Genomic DNA, 13,729 nt, shown 5'->3' with positions numbered 1-13,729 from the left:
AAATGGCCCTGTACTTATATCAATTGATTAACTATCACCCTCTCTCCCATTTCATACATGAAAATAAAGTAGACACTTAGTGCTTTCATTTTCTATAATACAATTTAGTTTTGAGAATCCACATATTGGAAAACAGGTTTGAGAAATTGCAATGTTCTTGAAAGTTGCAGAAAACATGCCTATTTGACTACCTTCAGCAAAGAATTAAAATATGAGCACAGCCCGCGATCCAAAAAATAAAACATGTTTTTTGATCTTTAGAAAAAGAGCTTTCATTATTTATTTGTATATTTTGGATTAGAGGTTGTGCTCTGTATGAAATATTTAAAAAATGCTTTAACTTTAGATCATTTTCAAAGGAATTTACAGGATAGGAACAAAATGACGCATATTATGACTTCATAATGCATTAACTAGATGAAAAATTACGTCACGATTGATAAATACACGGTCACCAACATTCCAAGTGTTAAATACTGCATTTGCAACCTAAAGTGAGCGGTTTTGATTTTTCAAAAATTCTCAGGGCCAAATAAGGCCCAAAGTGGCTCTTGCTCTTTATAAAGTGTATTTAGGCAGAGAGTGAATGTCTGTCAACTGAATATGGTGTGTATGCATGTGTGTGGGGTGGGATGGGGGGGGGGGGGGGTAGACTAAGATCACTTTATAGGTATTTATTTATAGAAAATACACGTATTAAAAAATACACCTTTTTTTATCTAACTAGTTGGACTAAAAGGAATAAAGAGAATCAGTTTAGCAAACGATTCGTATTAATCTAAAACTAATCAAGGAATCTTGTTGTTATCAAAGCGCTCTATTTCTGTACGTGTGTTATTGTCCTATAAATATCTCCAATTCATTTGGATTCAATTTTATTTTTCTGGTACACATATTAACAAAAAATTTGAAATTTGGTGCAGAAGTTGATATCAAGTGATTCTATCCCCCTCTCCAAATACATTTATTTATTTATTTAAGCATGCATGTATAATTACAAACAGAAATGCATAATATTAAGAGAATCATACTTCTTTGAGGTTGATCCCTAAGAGAAAACAGAGTGAAATTAAACTTACCATCTGGAATATCTGGAAGCGCATCCATTTCTTTTTATTTTCTTTTTTTTTACAAAGTGTGTATTAATATGTTTATTACATGCTAAGTAATAAAATACAGCATACATTAAGTTGAGAAGAAAATAAGTAAAGAATCATGCATGACCTTCTTACAGACATTATCTCATACGATTTGAGTTTGTTTCTACTTCTATTTCAATGCACTCGATCAGTAATTTGAAAATAATTTATTACATGTATTTGTAAATTAAGTTTAACCTTACTTTCAAAAAGTTAAAATTAAGAGAATTATGTAACCAGAAATATGTGTATGATCATAAGTACTGTATTTGTGGTTTAATTTACAAAGGGTTTGATATTGATCCGTATCAGCCCTGCACGGCTATTGTGACGTCAGCCATATCGCATATGAAAAAAACCTGTATTTATTACTAAGTGTGTAATAAAATGATATAAAATCCATGAAGACACACTGTTTCACTCATATTTTCACATCGTCGACATTGCAATGCTGGTCGATATCGAGTCGACATCGTCAACATTACCTTCTTATTTTTTGTTTACATCGTTCACATTGTCGACATCGCAATTTTGGTCAATATCGAGTCGATGTCGTGTCAACATTGCCCTTTTTATTTTTCTTGTTCACATTGCTCACATTGTCGACATTGCAATGTTGGTCGATATCGAGTCGACATCGTGTCAACATTGCCTTTTCAAAATCTTGTTTACATCGTTCACATCGTCGACATCGCAATGTTGGTCGATAACGAGTTGATGTGTCAACATTGCCCTTTTTATTTTTCATGTTTGCATTGTTCACATCGTCGACATTGCAATGTTGGTCGATATCGAGTCGACATCGAGTCAACATTGCCTTTCTTATTTTTCTTCATTACATCGTTCACATTGTCAACATTGCAATGTTGGTCGATATCGAGTCGTCATCGTGTCAACATTGCCGTTTTTCAAAATATTGTTTACATTGTTTACATCGTCGACATCGCTATGTGTGTCGGTAATTGAGCTGATGTTTTGTTAACATTGCATTCTTATTATTTTTTGTTTATATACTTAGTATCCGTGTTGGCCTATATCGAGTCGTCATCATGTTATCTTTACGTTTCCTTTTTTTTGTTTTTTTTTTATCTTGGTAAAATTATTGACAACGCATTTAACGCATAAAATCAAGTTGAGTTCATATTGATAAGGCAATATATTCTGTTTACTTTTTGCACATCATCACCAGGGCAATCTTTGACTCTTATGAATCCACATCAAGTGTTAATCAAGTATGAAGCATGTCTCTTTTATTCTGAAAATGAACTAAAACACTGATGTTCAACCTAGGAAACAGTGTTGGTCATCTGTGCAGACCATTGTACAGTTATCAATACACAGACAATACATAGACATTGTTAACGCGATATCGTATCAAAGTTGTTTACGTTGCGATGTCGACGATGTCGTCATTTAGAAATAATAACAAAGTAGACGATGTAAATGCAATATCGCATCAACATTGTCAGCATTGCGATGTCGACGTCGACGATGTCATGTAGAAATAATAACAATTAGACAATGTAAACGCGATATCGTATCAACATTCCTTACATTGCGATGTCGAGGATATTGTAATGTGGAAACAATGATAATATAGACGATTCACATGTAAATGCGATATTCTATCAACATTGATTACATTGCAATGTCGACGTTGACAATGTCGTCATGTAGAAACAATTACAATGTAGACGATGTAAACACGATATCGTATCAACATTGTTAACATAGCGATGTTGACTTTGAAGTTGTTGTTATGTAAAAACAATAACAATGTAGATGATGTATTCACGATATCGTATCAACATTGTTTACATTGCGATGTCGACAATATCGAATTCATTAAGGGAACTGGACATGAATGAACACACGAATTTATCTCAGTATATTGACCAATGGCAGACAAGGAAACGGGTAAACAATGATTCATCATTTGTGGGAATACCTTTTAGTTCGAAAAGTTTCCATGTCAGATTCATCGGCAATCAGGAAAAATCTGAAAAGAGGAGAATGAAAAAGTCAAATTTAGTTATAGTCAAATGTAATGACAGGTTTTAATTTGGGATTTAATATGAACTATGTTTTAGAAGAGAGTTTCTGAAGCTTTTCATGATTAAATAAGAAATAGGCTTAGTTATGCATTCTACTTTCTTTTTAAACAATAATTTAGGGGTTGGTAGGGTGTTTATAAGTAAACGTTGTTCCTTCATTTGTACTGGTCACCTTAAATACAAATAATTTATTTACATGTATTTGCAACATGGATTCTTTGTTGTTTCGAATTTCCTGTTAAAGATCACTAGGGCTATTTTATTCCTCCTGTATTTTGAAAATGTTGAAGTGATCACATTTATCAAATATAAAAATAATTTCACATTCATTAAAACATTTTGATAAGGAATAGTTTACTTAGAGAGAAACTTGAGGGGGATATAAAACTTCAATAAAAAAATTCCTAATATTTGATTTTTCTTATGATAATTGGGTTTGTGCATTTTTGTTATTTAAATACCCCCCCCCCCCTTAGAAAATATATATTTATAATAATACTGAAAAAAGAACACTCATTGGAAACTTGATCATTGTGAACCTTCAAACACAGATATTTTAATAGTGGCATTAATTATAAAGTAATCATGCATTGTATAATTATCAAATAATTCAATCAAAATTTATCATTGCAGTGATATTAGAAGCCTTGATCATCAATCTTCTGATACTGAAGGTATAATTTTTAAGTTTTCTTTAATTTTTTTTAAAGAATTTTTTAAGTTTTCTATATTTTTCCTTTGAAATTCCAGACATTTCATCCATATTTGATGAAATTAGTATGTTCATGCATGAACCAGCATGTCCTTTATGAATTTAAATGTGCACTGTTACATGATATCTGGACATTAAATATGTTCCTAATGCATGAAAAATACATATTTCAAAATTTAATAAAAATTCTGGAACTGCAGAGCTTCTGTACATATACTTGTTTAAGTTGACAATCGTAAGTATGTTGTACTTTATACTTACATCTCCTCTTTGAATGGGGCTGTGAATTTAATATGCTGTATCAGTTGACAGCCCTTTTAGCTGTGGCACATTAATTTCAGATATTTAAACCAGCTTTTGTTTTTCTTTGAAAAGATTTGATAAGTAAAATATATGTTTAACTCTAAGTCTAAAATCTTTAACGTTTTGTGCATGGTGATTGACGTGTATTTATCATTATACTAAGTGTCACCTGTCTGAGTTGACAATTAAATCAATTTAAATCTTAAATCATTTCTTTTTCTTCAGTTAGCGACATTTCATATGTAAGACTTAAATATTGATTTCAATAAATCATTTTTGGGGAAAAATTGGGACAGAATGCAAAATTGTATGATTGCAATCGTTTTCCTAAATTTATCTAGAGTAGACGTAAGTTAATCTTAAATGTTGCTATTAAGAGAAAATAACATTGAATTTCTACAAAACTTAAGGGTTTGCTTGCGATACAAAAGTATATAAACTATATATACATTAATTGTTAATATTCAAGGATATGTTGCGAATGTCATTGAAATCATTAAAGCATAGCATTTTTCCCCTCAATTTGAAACTTTTCCAAGCGTAATTCTGAAGTGGATTACCCTAACACAGATATAAAATGATAACATGCTCTATCAAGTTGGGATTTAAATTACAACTGCTATATATATATATATATCTACTTTATTGTCAACCTAACTTGAAAAGTGTACTGGAATATGAAATCAATATTCTTTTTAAATAGCTTGGGTATATTATTAAGTAGGAACTACGCGTAGCTGTCAATTTGTTAAATTTTTGAAATTTGAAACTTATACCCTGGTATATTTATTTTATATGTCTTAATACTTACATGTATTACATGTAGCTTTGTTAACTTAGATTTCGATACATATACCTAAGTTTTCTTTTTTATATACATTAACAGGAAAAAATATAAATATCCTTGGTATGTTCTCTTCAAATTCATTTGAGAGTAAAAAAAAATAAATATAAGACATCTATTGAGATGAAAGTACAAAAAATCATCTTCAAAATGTACATGCCCCCAAACTGTAACCCTTTTGTCCACACCCCATGAACCTTAAAGAATTAAACATATACATGTGAATACAGTGCAGATTCACACTGGGTAAAATTCTACAAGTAAGTGCCATGGATGGACAAATCAAATTACTTTGCTAAAAGTGTGTAATTTGTAACAGTTTACAATTCACATGTCTAATATATCCACATATATGTTTATATAAAGCCACAGTCCACAGAAAAAAAAATCACTTCTCTCCAAGTGTATTCATTCACTCATTAGTGTGTTTGTTGTATAATACAATCCAATCTACTAATTTTATATAAATTATTTAAATTATACACGTATATACATGTAGTTGTGCTTTCTTTTCGTTCCATAATTATTATAGTAAAAATATCAACCTATGCTTTAAAAAAAAAACAAGAAAAAAACTAAATGTCGAAGATTTATTTTTCCAGGTAATTTTAAACAAGTAGCAATGATTTTTTTTTTATTTTAGAAAATTTAAATTCAATTTCTTAAGCTTCTTTCTTTCACAGGAAGTCAAATGTAACAGTGATTCCTGTCCAGTATCAAGACAAACTATGGATATTGTTCCAAACTGTCCGACCAGTGAATCAGAATGGCAAAAAGCTTCTCAAAGAAAGAACTGTTCAGCTTTTGCCAGTCAATGTAGTGAACCTGACAAACTTTTGTACCATTGTGTGATAAATCCATTTGTGAATCAAACATTGGAAGTATGTGCTTATGGAATGTACATTCATCTAGGTACGTTGAATATGTTTGTTAATCTTGCACTGAGTAGCACGTATATATGGTTAAATGAAATTTATTAAAGCAAATCAAGAAACATGGACTAAAAAAATAAAAAAAAAGTTTAAGTTCAATTTCAAAAATTTCAAGAGAATTTCACATTTATTTAACAATAATCTATAGAGTGTTTTTGGGTAAAGCGTGTGCAATGTCCTTGAACTATATTCCTAGGTGTAAGGTTAAGGTTATAGCAGAATTAAATGAAAACTCCTTGTTCAGAGCATATCTTCTTTCCCCTTGGTTCAATGTGACACATACTTCACTCACAGAGTGCCACTGGTTAATGAATGTGCAGTGACCTTGAACTGAGTTTAGGTCAAGAGTCATAATGGTCTCTCTCTATAAAACCATTGTATCAGTGCATTATTTCTTTCATTTATGTCCAGTCAGCCTCAAACTTTACCAATTTACTTAGGATATGGAATATTTGTGATTTTCCCTTCATATTTTGATACAGGTTATGCAACAATTATCATAAAGGATATGCTGCATTCATGAATCTTGTGCTGTTATTTGATAGACAGTGAATAGAGTACTGGTATTCACGATTTGTGCACTATTATTTTGAGCATTCCCTTTCATCATACAAATACTTTTTTTAAATTTTATTATTTTTCAGAGAGTATTTACTTTTTGTCCCCTTTAGACTCAAACAACACATACCTTAATGCTATTATATAGATGTTCCTCTTCAGAATAAGCCCTTTTCACCTACCTTACATTTTTATTGCTGAAATTTAGGCAGTGAAAGCGGGACCTATTTCTATATACATCCTTCTTTGGAGAGTGAAAAGAAAGTATATGTATATCAAAGATACTAGTACCAGAAGTCAAAGGAAATTCGGTAAACATTTTGGCACTGGGCCATTTAAATGATAGGTAATGTAGACCATAGTGCAATGCTAAATAAAATCGTGCACATGTGGAGGGCTTTTAAAAAAATGCGAAAATAAACACTTTGAAAAGAAATTTATCAATTGTATATTCACCATGTAGATAATGAACACACTGTCCTGGGTGCAATTTTTCTTGCTGAAATCAGTCGAATGTGCATTTATATAGAAAATCAATTTTCAGTTAACTAGCACATAAGATTCTTTGATAGAAGTGCATAAGATATCTAGCACCTGTTAGATTTTGTGTAAGATTGAAAAGAAAAATATTAAAAGTCTTAGCTCACCTGAGCTGAAAGTTCATGTGAGCTTTTTTGATCACAATTTGATTTTTGCGTAGCCTGGGGGGGGGGGGGTGTTCGGGCTATATAGGGTTTAGGAGGGATTGACAATGTCTACACTTAGGTACTAGTATTTTTATGCCTCTTGTGAGAAACAGCAGCCTAATAGTGATGTGAAAAATAACCAAACAAAGATATGCAGTTTTGTCGAATATGCAATTTAATTGAAATGACATAAAGTAAAATGTAGAACAAATCATTAAGGGGGATCACCTAATATTAAACAATACAGGTTACATGTACATAGGTGAAAGGTACAAGTGTGATCCCCCTGAGACTGACTAGATATTTATATGCAGTGAACAAATCAGAGTGCATGTAAAAATGTATAAAACATAACATTAATAAGTAAATTCTTGGAGGCGTCCAAACAATTGCGCAACAAGCCCTCACGCAGTGTCACTAGGTGAGGGGTTGATGCCAAACAAGGATAAAAAATCATAAGAAAACATTTTTATAAAAACAATTAAATACAGAAATTTACAGCATTATATATATATATATATATATATATATATATATATATATATATATATATATATATATATATATATATATATATATATATATATATATATATACAACAATATTGAACTTGAAGTTCATATGACATTACATACTTTTAAGACTAGATGTTCTTGATGAATAACAATTACTGATGCAACAAAGACATTAACATTCATCTGTTAGCTGTTCAATTGTGGAGCAATTGTGGATCAAGGGAAGCCAAAATGTATGGGCTTTAAAAGGTTTGGGGGGGGTCTGACAATGTCTACACTTAGATACCTTTATTTTTTAAATTCTGAATATTCATAAGATTTTGCTTAAAATATTAAGAAAATTAGTCTAAAGAGGGAGATCATGACATTTCATGAAAAAAGGGGGAGGAGGAAAGGGGGGGGGGGGGGGTAAAGGGAAACACTTCAAGCTGTGTGACTCAATTGTATTACTGATTACTGTATAAATCAGATGTTATCTTATTAGCTGCTTATCCATGTGTCTGTCTGTACCAAATATCCCTGCATCTTGCCATACCGCAATATACACAAAACTGAAGAGAATATTGTTTATTAATAATTTAAACTTTGGTTCACAGACTTCTTGTGTTTTTTTTTTAAATTATGCTAATAACGTGTTTTTAACTTTTTCCCTTAAATTAACTTAAGAAATGATGATGAAAAAAAAATTCTGTACCCTTTAGCTTAAAGTTTCATAAAGGAACATATATTGATCTGATATCGAGACACATTGTAAATGTATATTATTTCCTATAGGCACAGACATCTAATTTTGACAATATTTACAGGTTATTGTACGGAGTACAGCTACAGTGGCAATATAATCCAGCAGAATTATGATACAGACTGTTCCAAGTTTACCCAGAATCCATGTCCCAGTGGCTACCACTCCACAGAAGCATACAAATGTAAGTGTTCAATAGAATACACAATTTTACTTAACTGTGTATATTTTATTCTTTAACTTAAATTAATTTTGCTGAATAACAAAAAAAAAAAAAAAAAATGAATGGAGGAAGGGGCCTGGGAGGGGGAGGGGGTGTCTGTGTCAGTTTAATTCCCTCCTCCATTCATTTTTCTTTTCTTTATGCTAATAACGTGTTTTTAACTTTTTCCCGTAAATTAACTTTAGAAATGATGATGAAAAAAAAATTCTGTACCCTTTAGCTTAAAGTTTCATAAAGGAACATATATTTAATATGATATCGAGACACATTGTAAATGTATATCATTACCTATGTTGCGCCTCCCACCTCGGGAGAGAGTGGGGCAACTGTGTGGGCTTTCCACTCTCGTATGTTAACTTATAAATTAATAATTAAGTCAGGATAAAAGTTCAACAAATAAAATTTATTTACACTATGTACAATTAAATGTAAGGATTGTTATAATAAAAATCACAATACAATATATATACCAGTCTCTTATAAAGTGAAGTCACTCCCACAACCCGTAGGTAAAATCTAAATCTCCCAAAATAATTATAAAAATTAGCTACTTGTACTAAAATATACTTTCCTTGGTTTAATATAATTTATTTATGCCTATTCTGTAAGACCTATATAGTTTTAATAATAAATTGTAACTCCCATAAATTCTCCCATAAGTTTTCCCGTCGATGGGTCTCCCACTCTACTTATGGGTCTCCCACAGGGATATCTCAGCGTCTCAATTTAATATAACTTGACTAATATAATTACCCATCTGGTCTGCATAGGGTCTGCCATCCCTTTAATGATTACCAATGATGGGAGTACTTCTAAAATAATAATCTGGAGGCTTTCGTATCCTCCCAACTTCTCCCCCCTTCTCCTCTAGCAGACGAAATTTTCGCTTCTTTATATACCTTTACTGTACCCACTGGTAACCTCAATTAGCCAATCGCTGACCCGGAATGACCCTACGCCACTTCCGGTATAAACAAATCAGGGAAAGTGCACGCAGAGAAGTTTTCTAATAGAAAATCATTACTAACCATACAAAATGGGATTTTATCTACCAAAATACGATAAGTACAAGTAGCTATTACGTTATTAAGTTGATTTAAACAATGACAAAACAATGTTCAAAGACGAAATGTGATAATTGACTTTAAACATGCTATCGAGATCGAGACCGGGTCGAAATACAGTGAACCCGATTCCAAAACAATATTATATGATTGACAGCATATAACTTATTTCTTTTACAACTTTTTATTAATTATTTAATAACAAACAATCATGTACATATCAATATGCTGATAACAACTGCATACGCTGCGAGTGATCAATGAAATATATAAAAGTGACGAAACGAATTTCGTAACATAGCCCCCTCCTGAAGAAAACATTCGTCCCGAATGCAACTGGACTTGGGTCTACTGAAAACATCACTTGCAGTTATAGAAGTAAGTATGAATCAATATAACAATAATGCAATTAAAATGTACAATGACATGCATAACATGACAAGAAGTAGCATTAATAAAATATGATAATCAATCATATCACATTAATTGAATCCATATACTCATCGCAATGACTAATGCTACATGTAATTATTATATAAAAACATTTCGGCTACATCCATCCCTTAACTACTTGATATTTATAACAACAACAACAAAACAAAAGAACTGGACTTAGTTGGATTTACAATACTTCTCCTATCATCAAAACATTTGACATGAATGAGTATTTATAAAAATTGGACATATATTCCAAAACACACAAATCATATTTTATCTTCACAAATTACAGTTATTCTTCTGAGAACTCTATGTGTCCAAAGATCATTACAAACAGCTGGCTACCAATTATTTCGACTAGCGTCTCTAATCTATAATATACCGCTTCGATGTGGATTTTCCTTAAGGTCCTTACGTCATTAGGTAAATGACAATTAATGTTCTTCGGTCCATCTCTCATGTAATGGAGTATGACATCGAAGTAGGTGGCATCACGGTCAATAAAGTAGACTGGTAGGTTCCCTCTATCCAGTATATTATAAGCAGGTAATAAGGTGGGGTCCTCCATCATCCTTGCGAAAAGGGAATCAGGTTGGTTTGTAAGAGTGGCAACTGTCGTCACAAATAGTTTCCCGCCAACATCCAGACCAATACATTGTTGTGACACTAAGGGATGTGCGCTACCACTGGAGGAAGTCTGTATCGAAACGTCTCGTTTGTCAAACTCCCTCTCCGTCATGGTTGTTAGGATTCTACTCGGTGTAGAGGTAACAGGAGGCTCCGTTATTGAAATATCAGGAGTAAGAAGATCTTCTTCATCTGACGAGTCACTTAAACTGTCCCCGAATAATCGTTTGAAAGACCTCCTCTGCGGTGTATCGTTCTTACTCTGACGTGATGATGTTGACTTTTCCGACTGCAGGAGTGGAGACGCTGGGATGGACTTGGGGCTTCTCAGTCGACAAGAGAGCAGGCGCTGGGGTGGACTTCACGGTCGGCATTGATAGGAGTGCAGGCGCTGGGTCGGACTTCTCGGTCGACAGGAGCGCAGGCCCTGGAGTGGGCATCTTGGTTGACAAGGGCGCAGGCGCTGTGTCGGACTTCTCAGTCGACAGGAGCGCAGGCCCTGGAGTGGGCATCTTGGTTGACAAGGGCGCAGGCGCTGTGATGGACTTCTCGGTCGACATCGACAGGAGTGCAGGCGCTGGGGCGGACCTATGTGATGACAGGAGTGCTGGCGCTTGTGCGGATCTCTTTGGTCGCTTCTTGGCATTCCGTCCTTGGTGAGGCTCCGTGTATATTGCTCTCTTTTTTGCTTGGCCCTGGTGGTACGGCTGATCGCTGAACACTAAGGGGAGCTCCTTCATGAAGGGCACGACATGTCTCCCTCTCCCACGTTGGAAGGCCTCAAACTCCTTCTCTTCCTCTATGGTGAGCGTGAGTGTTGATTTCTTCACTCTCTGCAGGGTCCTGCCCTCACACCCGTGCTTTTGATCTTTTCGTCCAAGTACGATCCCGCAAGTGGCACATCGGAACACGAACCCCGAGTGCACTGCAGTCATGTGCCTCTCACAGTGACTCTGTTGCGTGAACTCTCTGTCTTCTGTGCATAGTCCACATTTGAATCTTTGGATCTGTAAAGTAATAAAGGGATACTTAGTCCCTCATTTCTGACAACATCCCAAACATTAATAATGGGCATAATAAAACTGCATATTAATATGATTTACTAAAATTTCCGACAAAATGATGAGTATATTTAATATTCACTAAGCTACATATATTTCGAGGCAGATCCCATATTTCTAGTTGGGTCTATTACTTCCTTTGTAAGGCTTCAACAAATTATAGTGAACAACCTTGGATTTACTTTTTGTTGTTTTTCTAATTTTGTATATAACATCATTGATTCTTTTCAGAATTAAGTAAGGTCCTAACCAACGACATTGGAGCTTGGGTGATCCCATTTTATTAATATTATGGGCGTAGTACCATACAAGATCTCCCTCTTCATAACCTTGAAAATTTATCTTTGAATTGTATTCCCTTAACATTTTTTCTGTAGCTAAACTCATTTTATCCCTGGCAAACTCATGTATTTTATCCATAGATTGAGACAATTTGTAAGCATATTCTGACATTTCTAATGTACTTTCAGGTTGTAACCTTCCCAATACTAAATCGGCTGGGAGAGAAACATGCCTACCAAACATCATCTCACATGGACTTACGCCAGTTGACTCGTGCTGGGCTGACCTATAAGCTAACATGAGCAAGGGTAAATGTTCGTCCCAATCTTTCTGATTTTGAGAAACAAATGATGCTAACATATTTTCTATTGTTCTGTTTGCCCGCTCTACCAACCCATCTGACTGAGGTCTATATGGTGAGGTTCGGGTTTTCTCGATGCCTAAAATCCTACACATTTCCCTAAATACATCTGACTCGAATGATCTTCCCTGATCACTGTGGATTTGCATGGGTGTTCCAAAAATACTAACTATTCTATCAATTAACTTTTGAGCGACTGTGACAGCTTTCTGATTACGTATGGGTACCGCATCCACCCATTTTGTAAAATAATCGCCCATAACTAAGATGTAGAGATTTCCCTTATTGGATTTGGGCAATGGTCCCATAACGTCAATTGCTACCCTCTCTAAAGGAGCACCAACCACATATTTTTGAAGTGGGGCTCTCATCCTCCTATTAGGGGATTTTCTAGACTCACAAGTGTCACATGTAACACATCAATGTTTTGTATCAGTACTCATTTGGTACCAAAAATATCTTTCCCTTACTTTAGATAGGGTTTTCTTAATACCTAAGTGACCTCCTGTAGTACTATTGTGTAATAGGGTCAAAACTTCTCCCACTAAAGCTTTTGGGATCACTATACAATAATTTCTTTCTAACCCATCATGGACATAGTACAAGGTATTGTGTCTGTACTCTAAAGACTCGAATCGAACCCAATAAAATTTACAAGTCTCACTTAAATGGGATATATCTTCCCAACTGGGTTGAGTTCCATCTTGTACCCACTTAATAACATGCTTTAAATCTGGGTCTTCATTTTGATATTTTCCCACATCAAAATTTTCTGTGCTAATTAATCTTTCTTTATTTTCAGGTGCCTTTTGTTTCGACCTAGTTTCAATAACTGAACACTTTTGTGTAGATTCTTCAGGTAGGTATTTTACCTCTGCTTTAGCACAGTATGTACACTCCACATCAGCACAAGGTCTGCGGGATAAAGCATCTGCGTTCCCATGCAAGCGACCTGGCCTGTGTTCTATTTCAAATTGGTAAGAAGCTAATGTTTCTAGCCAACGGGCTATTTGACCTTCGGGATTCTTAAATTTCAGAAGCCATCGTAATGAACCATGGTCTGTTCTTATTTTAAATACTTGCCCATAAAGATAATGGTGAAAGTGTTTGATGGACTGAATAATAGCTAACAATTCCCGTCTAGTCACACAGTATCGGCGTTCAGCCGTATTGAATAGCTTACTATAG

At 34.0% G+C, this 13,729-nt stretch overlaps 1 protein-coding gene and 1 long non-coding RNA gene across 2 annotated transcripts in view; both read left to right on the top strand.

Annotated features, from left to right (window-relative positions):
- The first annotated feature begins 2,963 nt into the window (after positions 1–2,963).
- Positions 2,964–13,729, top strand: part of LOC134248614 (uncharacterized) — a 35,193-nt gene continuing 24,427 nt past the window's right edge. The window contains exons 1-4 of the mRNA XM_062731025.1: positions 2,964–3,183; positions 3,827–3,867; positions 5,736–5,964; positions 8,550–8,669. Coding sequence (XP_062587009.1) covers positions 2,964–3,183; positions 3,827–3,867; positions 5,736–5,964; positions 8,550–8,669 — 610 coding nt within the window. The remainder of the gene's footprint in view (positions 3,184–3,826; positions 3,868–5,735; positions 5,965–8,549; positions 8,670–13,729) is intronic.
- Positions 9,849–13,403, top strand: LOC134248612 (uncharacterized). Its single transcript, XR_009988082.1, has 3 exons — positions 9,849–10,150; positions 12,369–12,488; positions 13,344–13,403. It is a non-coding gene; the product is annotated as an uncharacterized LOC134248612 (long non-coding RNA).

Source organism: Saccostrea cucullata, unplaced genomic scaffold, assembly GCF_032062105.1.
Source record: "Saccostrea cucullata isolate Sc308-1 unplaced genomic scaffold, CSIRO_AGI_Scuc_v1 ctg3730, whole genome shotgun sequence".
NCBI classification, from domain to species: domain Eukaryota; kingdom Metazoa; phylum Mollusca; class Bivalvia; order Ostreida; family Ostreidae; genus Saccostrea; species Saccostrea cuccullata.
The sequence above is the reverse complement of the archived record's forward strand: the minus strand, read 5'-3'. Positions and strand labels throughout refer to the sequence as shown.